The sequence below is a fragment of the Anser anser genome, assembly GCF_964211835.1.
Source record: "Anser anser genome assembly, chromosome: 2".
Taxonomy (NCBI): domain Eukaryota; kingdom Metazoa; phylum Chordata; class Aves; order Anseriformes; family Anatidae; genus Anser; species Anser anser.
Genome location: NC_139721.1, coordinates 141,172,243 through 141,189,533, shown reverse-complemented (window position 1 = coordinate 141,189,533; position 17,291 = coordinate 141,172,243). Strand labels below are relative to the sequence as shown.

The window sequence follows — 17,291 nt, the reverse complement described above, 5'->3', positions numbered from 1 at the left end:
TCAGCAGACCCTCGTACCGCCACTGTCACCCCACAGGGTGTGAGGCTGCCCCGCTCCCTGGGACGGGCTGGATGTGGGATAGGAGGGAATGGCCCCGGCTGGGCCACCTCCCAGATGAGCGCTCAGAAGAGCTAACATGGTGAAGAGCTAACACCACCATCTCCTGCAGTGGCAGGGATTTAAAAAACGAACAAACAAAAATAATAAGAACAAAAAAAAAAATCAAAGGAACTGTGGTGCCTCCTGTAGCTTGTACACCTCTGCTTTGGGAGGGAGTGCAGGGAATGATGTCTGGATCGCTGTGAAGGTGAGTGGGGATGCTCCTTGTGTATGGACACAGACAGGAGATAAGCACCAAGCCTCTGGATGGCAAAGCATTTTTGTGTATTGCTAGTGGTAGAGCTTTAGGTACCCAGCAACACAGGAAGGTGAAAAGTAAAGTTAAGGTGCTCTCTGGCTGAAGTGGGGATTTCCAGGCTCATATTCTGCTGAAGTCTCACTTTAATTGTTTCATTTTTCTTGAATTTGTGGTTGTAACAAAAATCTGTGGATACTCCTATGGGCCTGGACAGTCACGGATATGAGCAAGTCCCACACGGCTCTTCAGTCTCTGCTAGACAGGAGCCTTGCCTCTGGCTGCAGGATTATTAATGGGATTGTCAGTACTGCTAAGTACACAGGGACTTCATGAGGAACACCGTATAAATAAAGACTGCAGAATATTATCTTACCATGGCAACACGTGATCTTTAAGTGCTATATAGAAATAACGTATTGATTTTTCTGTCTGCTTTCACCATTAGCTGCTCCTGTACTCCAGAAACCTATGGGTCTCACTGTGCCTCGAAGTTTGATGACTGCCAGGGAGGAGCTGAGACGCTCTGTGAGCATGGCATCTGCGTAGATGCAGAAAGGGATCAGCCCAACAAAGTAAGGAACAATGTATAAGTCTCATTATGCAAGGCAGCACGAACGTGCAACAAATTGTGCTCGGTACCACAAAACTGTGTAGCACTGAAAAGACATCAAGAAATGCCGCTGCACAATGCACTGCACAAAGAAATGCCATATAACATCGCTGATGTCCCAAGGACAGCAGAAAGAACTGGAAATGCTTTGCGTCTTGTTAAAGATACTCATGAAAGTATTAGATCTACAATTACATCCATTGGGAGCTTGGGAATAGTCTTTCAACAGTCAAAGTCTCATTTGAAATATCATATTCTTACCATTCATTATGTGGGGAGTTCAGTACTCAGTTGCTGGAATATTTTATTACTTAAACGATTCAGAAGGACAAACATGGTTCTTGTTTTCCTTTGGAAAAGCAATACCAATGGAACACTGACTGCTGGCCTGGTGGCTGCTGCCTGTGTTTGGGGCTCTGTACCATCCATTTGACTCCATCACTGACTCTAGGGCTCAGCTGTCCAAGTGCCTGTACTGGGTGGATGCTAACATGTACTCGAATGGCCTTCTGTAACAAGCCAGATAATTGTTTTTGGGACAAAATCTGGGTACAGGGTGTTCACTCCAAAGACATGGATGGAAGATGCCAGCTTTGGCTCTTTCCACTCAGAGCAGCCCTCCAAAACTACCCTGGCAGGCTTCTGCTCCTCAGTGTTCCTATACACCCATGCACCATTCCAGCCACACCACATATTCTTTGTGCTAAAATGATTTTTTGCTCCATTTGTAGAAATTTTCACAACTCATCACTTGTTTTCTACCTATTTTTGTGGAGAAATCTTTTCAAAAGGATTCAGTGCTGGCTTAACAGCATCTGCTCTTGTGTCAGTCAACAATACAGTTTCCATTAGCTTTAATTGTACCAAAGCTAGATACATATTGAGTCTGGCCATTAGTAAAGTTTAGAAGAGAGAAAATTGTTGTTAATGAAAATGTATATTTTCAACTTAATGTCATCTCTTCGTATTATATAGGTTACTGAACAGTTTGCATACAGCCAAGCTGACTTCAGGTTGCTTACACTGATCTCTCTTGTATAGTTTAGAAGACATTTTATAAAACGAACTCTTGCCCTTTTCTTGGCTGTTCTTCTACCTGTCTTAAATATGTAATGTGCTGTTTGCTGTGGCAGCCCAAGTACCACTGTATCTGTGCCACTGGCTGGATGTCCCCTCCTGGCAGCCCCGCCTGCAGCGCCGATATAGATGAATGCAGCCTCCCTAATCCCCCGTGTTCACAGAACCCGCCTGTGCAGTGCCACAACACACTTGGCTCCTACTCGTGTGGCCCCTGCCCCACAGGTACCGTGTCCTTCCTTGCTTCTATGTTGGGAGGGGGTGGCAGCAAGTAGGACTGGCGGTGTGTCATAAACAGACCGGGGATCCATATGGGAATTATCCCATGAAATGCTCCAGTCTGTATTCTACAGAATAAATGCCTACAGGTTATGGCTTATCTATATAACACATAGATAATTTTACGTAGTGGAGTCTAATGCATGATTTATCCCATCCTAAACAGAGCATCTAAATAGGTCAGATGAATAACATTCTTGAAGTACCTATTTTTTTCCAATGATTTTAATGGGAGCCCAGAACAACTAGTTTGGGATAGGTAAGATGAATCCTTCCCAGTATGTGTAGGGCTAGCTTCATGTCAGTATGCCCATTGTCCCAAGGTAATATAAAAATCTAATTATCCCTTCAAACCACAAATCCTATGATCCATCTTCCTGAGTAGGGTATGTTGTATGTATAGGAAGTGTATATGAGGAGCATTTGAAGATTTAACCAGAGTTATAATAAAACTTTGCTGCAAATTTTACACGTTCACTAGACCAGAATTGTCTCCTCTTCGGATTAAACTGTGTTTGATTCTGACATATCCACAATACAGTTAAAATAAAGCATTCTTATACAAATACCTTCACCTTTTTGTGTTTGTAACATATTTTGCAGACCAGCATTAATTATCATCAGTTATCAGAGGGGCAGGTCTTCTCTTGTGTTACTGAGGGGAAATTCAAAAGGCATATTTTTCTACTCTAGGAGAAGATCTGGCCAAAGGAGAAAATGAAAAAGTCAAGTGTTTTCTAATTTAATGTCTCTCCTGTGCTTCTTTTTAGGCTGGCAAGGAAATGGCCACAGCTGCCAAGACATTAATGAATGTGAAAGTAATAATGGAGGCTGCTCAACTGCACCAATGGTTCCATGTATCAACACAATGGGATCCTTCCACTGTGGACTATGTCCACCAGGTAAAATAATGGAATTTTTTGTTGGTAGAACTATAGAAAGAATTAAAAGATGAAGATTTAACACATTTGAGCCTGTTTTATGATATAGTTAAGAAGCTGTAGACTGGTTTTATATAAAGAATACCACATACACAAATATGTAACATTTTTGCATTTTCTACAGTGCTATACTGTAATATAGGATGTGGAGCTCACAAATATTCAAACTGCTTCAGCTATTAATGAACATTTTGTAGAGTAGGTGTTTGTTGGTGCATCATCTGAAATGTGATTCTCTTGTATTAGGTAGCCCCTTTTGGTGTTAAAGCTTTTATTTTATAAGGTACTTCCTTTAAAAAAATCAATGGGAGACAGGGATTGCATAATTACAATAGTAATTTCATTGTCTGTTTTAATTAAAAGAGTATCCTGTGTGCCATAAATCAGCTGTATTGTCTGTCTTTATAAAAAGGCTAGATAATTGTTTGTCACACTCTGACTGCTTTGTAAAACAGCAGTGTTTCCATTGCAATACAGGTCAAATAGAGGAAGCGGTGACTTCTGTCCATATAATTTGTGTTCTATGGTTTCAATTGCTTTACGAGATGCATGCAATCAATATGGGAAATACTAGCATGAAAAAGGGTTTCTAATTGACCTTCCGACTGCCATCTGAATGGCAGCAGGCTGCAGTTACTGAAGGCTCTCCGTTACTGGGGGCTGAAGGGCTATCAGCATGATAGAAACGTGGCCTCGGGCTAATTTTGGTGTGGTGCAGTGGACCTCAGTTCTGGCCGTGCAGTCGTTCCTCAGCATTTTGGTCCTGCAGAGCCTCCCAAGAGGAGGCAGACGTTGCATTCGAAACCCAAGGGCAGCTCTGGCACGCAGCGGGAAGCCCTGAAGTGGTTGGGGCTGGCTGCGTGCAGAAGTGTGGGCAGGGCAGCACGTGGTGGCTGAGAGACCTGAGATCCTATGGCCTCACTCTGACCTCACCTATATTTGGGTAGCGTTAATACAACTCTTTTATAAAATCATGTGGAAATTTAGTTAAGATCAGAATCCATCCTTGCAACATAGGAACATAATAAATATGCCAGGTTTTACTCCAGAAGGTTATTTAACTTTCTCTCTTTAGCTGCAAAGACTGTGATTTTACACCATAAATTAGTGTTTTTTCTCACCAGACGATTGTTTTGCTGCTGATGCTCATGGAACATAGTTTGTTACAGACTAACTAAGATTTACCTCTGTACAGGTTATGAAGGGGATGGACAAACATGTACCCAGGTTGATATCTGCTCAATAAATAATGGAGGTTGCCATCCACTGGCAACTTGTACCTCTGTTTCAGGTATGATGCTCTTGTAAGGTCTGTGGGGACAGTGTGAATCTCAAGAAAATAGTCCATTTGAACCCACTTTGTAGCAAAATATTTATAATGCAGCCCCTTCTCCATAGTCAGTTTTGCCTTACTCAGAGGAGTTCACAGGCAGGTTGGCTAAAGTCAACAGCCACAGACATTGACAGAAACAGATTGAGGCTCCACACAAAAGAGCAGATTTCATCATAAAAATGTGGAGATCTTCACCATTTCCCTTCAATGTGGTTTTCCAGTTTCAGCTACTTGTGACTATTGTTCTCCTTCCTATAAATATCCTTTTAGTAATTCCACCACTTCCCGTGAAGCTTACTTTGGACTCTCAGGTGCAAAAAACCAGGGATCTTTTCATGATCAGAGAGGCAAAGACCAGGGAAAGTACCAAAAGATCAAATAAGTTGGAATATATAAAGGCTCAGCTTCAAAATGTCAAGGAACTGTCTTGTCATGGTTGGTACTGTCATTTTAACAAGGACTGAACTACTTTCTGTGTCTTTTGCCTGATCTCCCAAGGACTAATGCCATTTTGTTCCTGCACATCTGGGTACACTGGAAATGGATATGGGCCAAACGGATGCTCTCCCCTCAGTGATATCTGTCAGCTACAAAACCCTTGTGCAAATGGTCAGTGCGTGGTAAGTGCTTGACTCCTCACAGTCTCCCTGCTGTGCTCAGGGAAGTTAGTGCTGCGGATCTGAGGATTTTGATACTTCTGTTGTGGAAGATACTTATTCTGATGATTTTGGAGAAATGTTCACAAATGGTAAATTTGTTGTTCAAGTAGAGTCTGATCTTGTTTGTCCATGTTGTTCTACAGATATCCTTCTTTTGATGATTCTGGGAGTCAGGGGGGAAATGGGCCATATGATGTTTTTGCCTTTCACTTTCCTGATTTTCTGTTCTAAAGGAGATGATCCCCTCTTTCCCACTCCTCCCCTTACCCTCTTCTGTGCATCCCTCACTCACTTCTGTGGGTACTTGTTGTCTTTTCGCTCAGCTATTTAAAGGACCTTTTGTGCCCAGATCTCATCTACTTTTTCTAACTATTTAGAAACTATTTTAGTCAGTCTATTAAAAGAAATTATGTATTCCCTCAAATTTATCCTAACATACAACTATAAGCAATCATGGTTGCAAGCTATTGCTTAAAGATAATGATAACCAGATAGTTCAGCAATGAGATTTTGAGTTATCTAATAAAATAGGGTACACCAGAGCTATATTTGACCAGTGTAATGACAGATGAAGTTTAATGTTAATTAAATACCAGGCAACGCAGATCGGAAAGTACTGTTTTATTTTCTAAAATATCATTATAGCCTTTAATACACAGAAAATCTCTTTCTATCTCTTCCATGATACTGAAAATCTCTGTTCAGGATACAGAGGATGTGATCAGAGAATGTACAGGGAAATAAAAGAAATATAGCACATTGAATATGTGACATCAAAGCTGGCAGTTAGCATGTGCCATGGAATACCACACTCTGCTTTAACTGTAAAAAGTATATCTAGAAAACAACAAATATGAGAAAAGAGGGCGTAAGAAATTAAAACAATTACAGATATGGAAAGACTTGATTACAAGGCATAGTAAAGGTCAAGACAAAACAAATGGGAAAAAGACAGGAATAATACAAAGAAGTAAGTGCAAGTGTTCCCATTTAACATCCGTCAGGGTGAAAAATAAAGTAACATCCACATAACTGCAGTGCAGACTTCTAAGAGAACAGGCTAGAGAGAAATGATTATAAACCACTGTTATCTTGGCTTGCTATTTTTAAGTTTTAGATAATATCATTAACTTGTGTGTAGGATGATCATTTCAAAACCAGGCAAACAGTTTCCTGAATGATTAAATGAATACAGATTTTGACTTTCTAAAAAGTACCTTGAAAGAGCTCTGCAAAGAAACAACCTGACAGAAACAGCAAACAGCTAGATAATCTGATTAGGCTTTTGGTTTATGGTGGTATTCATTGCTTACCATCAAGACCGTTGAACTCCAAATGATTTATTTCTTTGTTCTGATATCTCCACATAAAGTAAGTGTAAATGTCAGTGTTTCTACCAACTACGTTGATTCTTTTATATGATCCATGATCATTAAGTTTATTGCGTTTTTTTATACCTGTAGGCAACGATCTTTGGGTATTTCTGCCTGTGCAATGCAGGCTGGACAGGCCCTAATTGTACAGAAAACATTGACGAATGCTCTAGCAACCCATGCCAGAATGGGGGAAGCTGCACTGATGGGATCAACAGCTACACCTGTGAGTGCACCAGTGCCTGGACAGGACCACAGTGCCAGACTGCCCAGCAAGGTATGTCCGGGATATCCTCCTCTGGAGAAAAAAGCTAATGTTGGTGAACTACAGGTCCTGGTCCCTTGGAGTTAAAGTTTTCCACAATTTTTTCTTTATAACTGCTTTGTTTAGCAATAGGAGCGTAACACTGGAGTAGCAAGCCTACTGGTCGTGACTGGACTCCAGTTAACCTAAAATCAAATTGCTGTTCCTGAGAAGTGGTCTGGTAAGCTGGGTGAGAAAGAGGGTTTGATATAAGGGAAACAGATTTACAAGAGAAGATAGTAATTTTTTTCTTCTGTGCATACAATTTCATTCGTTGCAAAGCTCAGAGGTCCGGATATTTTTAGTTAACATGAAAAGCCAGAAAAGGTTTTCAAAACAGTAATGTAATGGAAGAAATGTTATCCATGAAACTAGGAACGTGGAGTTTACAGTGTTCCTACTTGTACGATTTCTTCTGAATATGTATTCTTCTTTTTTTTTTTTTTTTTTTTTGAGGGGGGGGATTATTTTGCCATTAATTTTGATTAAACAAAGTCAGGATAGCATTCCAGTGAGTGTCTCTGTGGCATCCATCTGTCAGATGGCTCCTGTGTATTGCAGATTGATGTGAAAAAAGCAGATTAACTTTTCATAGAATACAGAATGTGAACTTTCACTGAGCCACTGTGAAATCTGTTCTATATTAGAGCTACTTCAAGCTCTTTCTGCTTTCCTTATATGTCTAACCAGTAATTTTTTGTTATTAAGAATATGGATGTGGAAAAAATACTTAACCATTCAAAATGTGAAGAACAGAAAACCATTGACAAATTATAATGTATCAATCTTTCTCTTAGTTCTTAATCAAAGGAAAAATAATACATTCTGTGATATGATAATTATGAATCTCGTTGAGAAATTGTGAGATGTTTTAGATGGACACTTCAAAGAAAATTATATTCTTTTTACCATTCCCTCATACAAAATACTTCAGTTCGCTGATAATTGAGTATTTCTTTGCTGTCAGTTGAATGTTAATCTACAGCTGCTTCTTGCAATGCACAGCTGTATGTGCATTGTATTTTGGGTTCTTTATGGACTTATTTTTCTGTAGCTGTTTGGGATTCCCAGTTCACAGCTCCCATTCACTTAATGGCTCAATGAGAGAACAGACCATGGTATATTATAAGAGGTGATATCAGAACCAGAAATCTGACCCAGAAGGATGTATAGGACAATGAAACATCTGAAGGATACATTCTGTGATGCACCACTACTGAGAAAGATAATTTTATGTCATTTTTCATTTTTTGTATCATTTATCATTCAAAATGTCATTTCAGTGTCATTCAAATGTCATTTCAGTGCCAGTGGAAATTCTGAAGATTTCAGTCCAGAGTTAGTCTTCTGGAAACAAACTAGTTTACTGATAGTTTTCTGAGACAGAATCAACAACTTTTGGCAGAATTCACATTTTCCTGCTGAAAGATCTTTACTCTTTTTCCTGGAACTACGTTTCTCTCAGGGAGTATTTTTTCCCATTTTTTGTGATGTCATTCCACTTTAGAGGAAATCCTGAAGTCTTTCATAATAGTATCTTTCATCCTTGCTTTAAATGTTTAGGAAACCAAAGCTAAAAGTTTGGTTTTGTTTAAGTTTGCACTGTGATAGCACAAATTAATCCATTTACTTTTCCACTTCTGCAGCTTGTGGAGGATATCTCTCTGGCTCCAGGGGGACTTTCAGTTACCCGAACAACCCAAGCAACCAGCGGTACGATACCAGGGTCAGCTGCGCTTGGGTTATTCAGACTGATCCCAGCAAGGTAAAAAAAGAGTTCAGGTTAAAGAAACCTTCACTCTGCAGGACCCCTCAGTTCATCAGAGCAAATGTGACCATCTTCATGTCACACATTCTCAGTATTGTGACCTATACTAAGGGATCTATATTTTGGATATATTTTTGACTTTCCATGGGAATGAAATAAGTTGCTTTATAAACTAGTGGCTGCTAGTGTTTTATAAAGCATTATATGTATGTGACATATCCTCAACTTTAAGCCTTAGAGCCACTACTGCTTTCTTCAGCAGAACTACATTAAAGCACATAGGCAGGGAATCTGAACTTACATAAAGCTGTGTGTGTCACTATTTATCTCGAGTAGGTTCATAATACATTGAGTTTATATGTGCAAAAGAAAGATCATTTCATTTTTTTTTAACTCCCATGGTAATATTTTCAATCATAGAAAGGATAAGAAATGTTAACTATCTGATGAGAAAGCTTCCGTGGGAAACCTGGAGTAAAGTATTATATGCTCAATTTCAAGCTTTTCTAACTATATCACGTAGCAGACACAGACAAATGATATCAATTATTAGTTTATAGGAATAATACTGTTTCCAGATAACTTCCCTGTCCAAATTCTTTCTGATCTTCTCTCCTTTCTTTTGATCCTTAAGATTCCGTAATATATTCTTCTATCCTGGAATTTTTCAGGAAATCACATAATGACTCCAAAGCGAATAGATTCTCACAACTGCATGAACAAATAAATCTTTCCTATGCAGAGTTACAGCATAAATTATTTTAGCAGATGCAAAAAAAGATATTTTTTGTTTTGCTACTTCCTGTTAGATTCTGCGTATTATTTTCCCGGTCTTCCAACTGAAGGCAAGTAATGACTGTAACTCTGAGTTCCTTCAAATCCATGATGGGGCTTCAGCATCAATGCACATGCTGGGAAAATACTGTGGTTCCACACCTCCCACAGAGCTTTTCAGTTCCCACAACTCCCTTTATTTTTGGTTGTACTCAAATCACGCCATTACAGATGGAGGTTTTACTGTTCAGTGGGAATCTCGAGATCCTGGTAAGTTTGATGAAATGTCAGGTAATTTAATGTGTTCATAGCTTTGGAGCAAAATGAATGATTTACTTACTTTAATTAGAAAACATTAAGAGCAATAGGACAATATTTTACTAGGGGATGAGGCTGAAATTTAGACACGTGTCATTTTAAGCTATTTAAACTCCAACTTTAGGCCTCTGTGTGAATAATTTTCTGCTAGTTTTTAAGGCTGCTTTTTGCCCCCTGTGAGGAATCCCCTATAGAACATACAATCCTGGAGATGGCATTCTTCTGATTAATTCTCTTTTCTCACAGAAGTTTCTAGTACATTGAGCAGGCAAGTTACCCTTTTTTTTCCACTGGCAATTTACACGAGGATCATGCTTTCCAAACATTCTAGGATCAAACTGTTTGAAATTTAATTTCAAATTATCTGTGATGTTTTTGGTATGATTTGCAGGCTGTTACTGCTTGAATTCTTGGTAACACCACTTGTGTGATTCTTCCAGGAGTCTTGGAAGTGCATTTCTAGAGATAAAGCCTAAATATATCTTGTGCAGCATCAAGCTCACTTCACTGTTCTGTGTAGAACCATCTAGAAACAAAACTGTGCACTGGATTGTGTCCTGAAAAGTCACAGAGAAAAAAAAAAAAAGTATAGAAAATTCTGGGGGAAACTGTTTCTTTATTTTAAGAAATATTTATTAAAATGTTCTTTTAATGTTTGTTTTTTTTTTTCCCTTTTAATTGATATTGTTAGATAGATAATTACTAACTGACAAATATGGATACTGAACAGTGAAAACAGATCTTTTGAAAGAAATAAAACCAGAGGTATAGATTTAACCAAACTAGCTCTTCCTCAGGTATAAGACACAAGTTCCCCCTACCATTACCCAGCTGTTATGGGGAGAGAGGAGTTCTTTTATGATAAGAACATAAAACAGCTTTCCCTGTAATTAACATTTAAAAAAATGAAAACAGTCTTATGCTAGGGTAAAACATGGAGATTCTATTTACAAAGAATAGAAATTCAGATTAATTTTGTAAATCCAATCAAAAACATAGTGCATTCTATTTTTAAAACAAATGCTTTTGACCATTTTCCTAAAGATACTTCCATTACAACTGTGAGAGAATATTTCTTTTACAAAGCAGATGAGGAAATACATATATATATATATTTATAACTGAATTGTAAAATTAATTATAAAATGTAAAGAAAGAAGTAACTTGTTGGTTTATTTGTTTGTTGTTGTTTGTTTGTTTGTTTCTGAATGTATTCTGAATTCTAAAGTGCTACCTAATTTTGAAATTTTTGACAATTCAGCTTTTGTCCTGATATGCAGTGTTAATGACTGTGTTGTTCCACGTTTCTTTTCTGTTAGAATGCGGTGGTGAGCTGACAGGTACTTATGGCTCGATAACCTCTCCAGGATACCCTGGTAACTATCCTGTAAACAGAGACTGTTTCTGGACCATTTCAACCAGTCCTGGCCTCCTCATCACTTTTGCCTTTGGCACACTAAGCCTAGAACACCATGAAAACTGCAGTTATGACCATTTAGAGGTAAAGTTTAATTGTGGATTATGACATCATTTTATGGCAATGTTGTTGCAAAACAAGATATTTCAAAACTTTTTGTATCTACAGAAGTAGACTGTATGAATATAAATCCTAGGTTGAAATGTTCATTTGTACTTAACTCCAGTCATTGATGCACTCAGATTCAAAAAGAGGATGAAATCCCACTCCACTGAAGTCAGTGGAAATCCTACAGCTAGAGGGGATGGGATTCAAGGCCAAGCATCTGATGGGAAGCTTTCACTTTCTTGAAATGTTTGGTCTCCAAACTGCTAGCAGAATGTCAAGCCGTAGAGGTTCAGCTTAAGTAAAACTATCACGGGAAGGTATCTAAGACTAATAGATTCCTTTTATAGTACAGTCCATGACCTGGTGGGTGAGCATAGGACTTTCTCTCAAGTGCAAAGTAATGGTTACAGAATTCACCAATGCCCACTCATGAAAATAAGATGGTTTGGAGCAGCATATACTCCGTAACTGGGCACTGCATGGGATGATTTGAGGAAAACGCTTCAACATTAGATCTCCTGATACTTTCTTACCCTTTCACAACCCCTTTGATGACTCTCCTAGAAGCACCCTCACAGCTATGCTGGTTGGTCTATTTCTTACTTCCTGTGTGTCTGGAGGAAACTTCCTATGAGCTTCCACCATTCATACTATTTCCTAGGCCCCTTTATGTAACTTTAAGAGTGTTTGTACTGTCCAGAGCTGGCACACATCTGATACTCCTAAACAATGATTTATCATTCTGTCTAGATTCGAGATGGTCTTCTTCCACAAGACCCTGTTGTTGGCAAATACTGTAGCACCGGATCTCCACCCCCACTCCAAACCACTGGTCCATATGCCTGGATTCACTTTCACTCTGATGACTCAGTTACTGATAAAGGTTTCCACATTGTCTATACAACATCGCTTGGTAAGTAATTTTCATCTTTAAAGTTTAGCCTGTGACATTCCCAGGATATAACCAACACGACATGAATGGATGTAATTAACATTTACTATTTAATAATACAGAAAACCTCTTAGATTTGCAGTCATTGCTCAGAGCCACCCTAAACTGGAAGAGTTCTTATAGTTGTGAATATCTCAACCAACATTTTGTTTTTCTTAATATAGCAGATCCAAGTTGTGGAGGAAACTACACTGATAGTGAAGGGGTTATCACGTCCCCTTTCTGGCCTAACCCTTTTATCAACAACCAACAATGTATCTACATTATCAGACAACCAGAAGATGAAAAAATATACCTCAACTTCACCCATATGGAGCTGGAGAGTCACAGCGATTGCTCATTGAATTATATTGAGGTGACTTTTCTTAAACAGTTAATATGAAAGGTTAATTACGTGTGTACAAAGAAAGGCAGCATAATTTCTGTCCCAAGTGCCACTACAGAGACGGGTGTTAATCAAAGGACTAAGCATACCAATTTATTAGGGTCCAAAAGTCACAGGGGCTAAAAGAGCAGGACTATACATTTAGAATGAAGATAAGAGAACAAGAAAATCTATCTACATAATACTAATACTAATTCTTAACCAGCTATACATGATTAAGATGGAGTTTGGACCATAGGTAAATGCATGCCAAATACAAGAGAAATAGAAATAATGCCACAGCTTCTATGAGGCATTTTCCAGTGCCTCATGGTGTGATGCTGAAAATTTGGTTTTGGCGCAAAAACAAAGCCTGCGATTTAAATATCGCCAGAGCCCATCTGACCACCCCAGCCAGGTGTAGGGCAGTGGGGGGCAACCCTGGGTGATGGGCACCCCACTGGGGGAAAGGAGCAAGCCAAGGTTGGGCTGGGACGTTGGGCTGGGCTTATGGTTGGGTCTGGCTCGGTGGGGCCCATGGCCGGGAGCTGGAGCCTGGCTCTGCTGCAGCTGTGATGGGGCAGGGGCTTACAGCACTGGGAGCTGACATGGGGCTCTGGGTCCTAGGCAGAGTGGGGGAGTGCCCAGGAAAGGCTGGTCAGGGCCTGGTGGTGCCTTTGGGGTCTGACAAGCTCTGGTGGGATTTTAATCACCAGCTTGTGCCCTGTGTCCTGCCACCCCATCCCCGTGCTCCTCTGTGCCACATCCCAGCTCACCATATCTCAAGGCATCATAAACACCTCATCCTACATGGAATGGCTGCTCATTAGTGCTGTCTGTACAAAACTGCAGTTGTACCTCAGGGAGATTAACAAACATAAAACCAATTTGGCACCAACCCCTGGTTGATTTAGCCCTCACGGCTAAACCAGGCACAGGGAAGCTGGTGGCTGGTGGGGAGGCTCTGGGGGGAGCAGCCCTGGCCCAAGGCCTGGCAGAACTAAGGCTGAGCTTACAGATGGCTACAACAGGAGCAGCATGGCGCTGCGGGGCCGCACGGTTACGTGGCTTTGTGCTTAAGCTCTTTCTGACCAAGAGCGGCATAGGCCCCTGTGAGCTCCCTTTAGTTAATCTGTTTTTAAAAGATTTGTTATTGTGCTAACATCATTCCCGTCCCTCCTCCTCTAACCCAGAGACTTTGGTTGGAATGAAGTGTAATTAATTTCTGAAATGAGAGGGGAAGTGTGTTTAATGAAAACAGACAGCTTTTGTTTGTTTGGCCTGGTACTCCTCTTGCCTAATTGCTGGCAGAACAGCGGCTAAATTCACAGCAGTCAGAGAAACAAAACCATTTCTGTTGAATGCAATCAGTTTGTATTAATTCAGCAAGGCATTTACCTTGTTGTTTGCTGATCTGTCACAAGCAGTTCAGTTTTCCTGTATTTCTGTCTATCTCAACACCTCTTCTCCTTCCCTCTCCCTTAGTCTGCTCAGCCCAGAGCAGAGAAACACAGCCAGCATTTTCTGACGCAGGAAATGTGGTTACGAGTAAAGTACCATCTTCCTTTTTCAAGGCCTGATTTTCCACATATACTTTTCTAAAATATTGTCTCATTGGGTTTTATGATGAAGTTCAAGTAGGGAGATAGGTTTTGGATGTTTAAGTTGCTTTAAAATCACTCTCTGATGATTGTTTTGTCACATTGAAAAATTGCAGATTATTCCTACCCCTGGTGATATCAGGAAATCTGCAGTTTCCACTGCAGCCAGACAGAGCTCACAAACACTTGCTCAGGGAAGGATGTTTATTCTTCTGCTAAGGAAGGAGCAGCCTGGAACCAGGGGTCTGCAATAAGAAACTAGACGCAATAAAACTTATTTAAGAAAGGCTGTGACATAGTGCTGCAGAGGTAAGGTGTTAGGCAAGCCAGCTCCTTCTCCTTGCCATCCTTCTAACTGGCAATATGAGACATTATTCACATAGTTTAGAGAACCTGTTATTTTTATCACTACTCACTGGACTTTATAAACCAAAAATGTAAGTAGAAACAGGTCAAGAAAAAATGTGAACTCATGTGAACTGTAGTTCTGGAAACTTTCACTTCTGTATAAAGATCTTGTAAAAATTCCAACACAAATTCTGATCTTAGTTACTCCCCTGTAAATCCAGAACGACTCTGTCACCTGGAACTTAGGTCCCAGGGAAATTTAAAATATCTGTTAGAGAGTCAGAAAGCTGTCTAACCAGTGGAGATGGCCAAAGCTGAGCAAGCTCTGGATGCACCTATTCTTTCTTATGCACAGTCTGTGGGTTCAGGTCCTGAAGTTTGGAAGTGCAAATATCTCTTTTCCTGCACGTCCCCTTAATAATCATGATTTGTAATCAACTTCTGGGATAGTGCACAAGGTACATTTTTCCTTTGATCAGAAAATTGATTAAGGTTAGTGCAGTAGCAGTGTAAAAGGTAGAACCTAAAAATGTTTCCCCGATATAGTTTCCCTGTCATTTTCTTGCGTTGGACCCTTCAGACAAAATATGGAAAGACATCAGTATACCTTTTTACTGCTTGTGGGTCTCAGAGTTGCACCTTTTGTTCTTGAGCTGCCTGGCTGTGTTGATGTACAGGTGTGATGTGATGTGATTTTTCTGAAGAAGTGCTGTTGAAAGGTCATTATAAACTTCATGGCCAGAGCAAGGAAATGACAAAGCCTCTTCTTTTTCCACAGCAGGGTTTTAGTGCTGGCAAAATTTTCATAGTTGTCACTGGTGAGCACCTGACCTGCCTCTTTAATACTAAAGATGTCATTTTTGGAAGCACATGCTCAAATTGTGCTAAAGCTGTGATTCATAGAGAAAATCTGTTTCATCCTAGTGTCCTGTGACAGTAGCGTGTGTGTGTGTGTGTGCCTTCTGTGTCAATCATCCAATCCTTCATTTGAGTTCTCATAAGTCACTTGTGTCAATTACTGTGGTGGCCCTTTTACCCCTCTTATGAATAAGTGTAATAGTTGCTCCTTTTGTTATTTAGCAGTTCTTGTGAGATTATAGTGCTATCCAGGTGTCAAATCCCAAGACTTTTATGATCTGACATAATTCTTTTTTTCTTGTTGATGATTAGGTTCGAGATGGTGACAGTGAGATGTCTTCTTTAATTACCAAATTCTGTCATAGTACACTTACGTCTCCAATCACTTCTACCAGCAACAGTCTCTGGATCAAGTTCAAGTCTGATGCTTCTGTGCAGCGAGCTAGCTTCAGGGCCATTTATCAAGTTGGTAAGAAGAACTGATGACTTGCACAGTGAACTGATCTGTAATTTGGTCACTTTCAGTCATTCCTGTGCTATATTATCCATATAATGGGTACCAGACAAACTTCAAAAGAAAGGGGAAAAAGTCATTTTATTTATTTATGTCTACTTTTAGAAATGCACAGATGATGTATGTCCTAGGTCCGTGGTAGGCAGTTCTACCATATTTGGAAATACATTCCCCATTTTTTCTCTTAACAATAAGTCACTTAACACTAACATTCCAAAGACGATATAGCTATAATTCTGCCTAAATCTTTATATTTTTGTTATTTCTTTTAGTTCTTAATCACAAACACATCTGTCTAAGCATGTGAAAGAAACAAGTCAAATCCATAAGTTTTCATGGACAGAGTTAAACTGGTCTTTTGTATATACACATTTATGCTATAGTCACAGCCATACTTTCTTTTAAACACATTCTTAATCCTACCTGGATGACCCACAGTAGACACTGTGAGAACATAGGCTTTAAGGGCTGGTTTTCTTGTAAAGCCATAGTGATATTTGATAGACATGATTATACATTCCTTGAAACCATTCATCACAACTACTGATTCCTGGTGTCTGTTGGCAGCCTGTGGAGGTTTCCTGTCTGGAGCAGGCAGTATCCATTCACCGTATTACCCCAGGGTATCATCTCACCCAAAGACCTGTGAGTGGATTATCTCCCAGCCAGCTGGCAAAGTGGTGATTCTTAACTTTATCGACTTTGACATTCGAAATACAAGCACTTGTGACTCAGACTACGTTGAGGTAAAGAATAATACACACGTACTATGAATAACTTTAAGAAATTCTTCTCTGTGTGTTCCGTCTCATACTCATCTCCACCAAAGCAGAACTACTTGATTTACTAAGGATGTCTTTTATAGTATTCTTATGAATTCGTTTATGCTTACAACTTTAATACCGTAGAACTTTGTATGGAATATATTGAATATACTGTTCTTCAGGTCAGAGATGGCAACAACACAGACTCTCCTCTTTTGGAGAAATACTGTGGTACAACTGTACCATCCAGAGTGCAATCCACACGGAACAATCTCTACATTAAATTCAGAGCTTTCTCTCTTACCAACCTTGGCTTCAGAGCTGAGTACTGGCCATTAGATACAGGTAAGTTTTTTTTTGTTTTGTTTTGTGTATAGAGCGTTGGGATAGTCCAGATTTTCCTGTATGCTGAAAACATAACTTTACAAAGTTATAATGGGAGATAAATTCTGAATGTGTCACTGTGTAGTATTCATGAGGCAAAAAAGACCATGACATTTCAGAAAGAAAAGTAACCAATTTTATAGGTGCCTCAGTGTTGAATTAATTTGTCATTTAACTTGATGTTCTA

The 17,291-nt window shown here is 39.6% G+C and overlaps 1 protein-coding gene across 1 annotated transcript in view; it reads left to right on the top strand.

The window, feature by feature from the left end:
* CUBN (cubilin) overlaps positions 1-17,291 on the top strand; it is a 143,717-nt gene that overhangs the window by 6,648 nt on the left and 119,778 nt on the right. The window contains exons 7-20 of the mRNA XM_083823596.1: positions 804-930; positions 2,102-2,270; positions 3,095-3,226; positions 4,461-4,556; positions 5,097-5,218; positions 6,721-6,907; positions 8,581-8,699; positions 9,512-9,746; positions 11,114-11,295; positions 12,070-12,232; positions 12,436-12,626; positions 15,755-15,911; positions 16,524-16,702; positions 16,903-17,065. Of these exons, the coding sequence (XP_083679722.1) occupies positions 804-930; positions 2,102-2,270; positions 3,095-3,226; positions 4,461-4,556; positions 5,097-5,218; positions 6,721-6,907; positions 8,581-8,699; positions 9,512-9,746; positions 11,114-11,295; positions 12,070-12,232; positions 12,436-12,626; positions 15,755-15,911; positions 16,524-16,702; positions 16,903-17,065 (2,222 nt within the window). The remainder of the gene's footprint in view (positions 1-803; positions 931-2,101; positions 2,271-3,094; positions 3,227-4,460; positions 4,557-5,096; positions 5,219-6,720; positions 6,908-8,580; positions 8,700-9,511; positions 9,747-11,113; positions 11,296-12,069; positions 12,233-12,435; positions 12,627-15,754; positions 15,912-16,523; positions 16,703-16,902; positions 17,066-17,291) is intronic.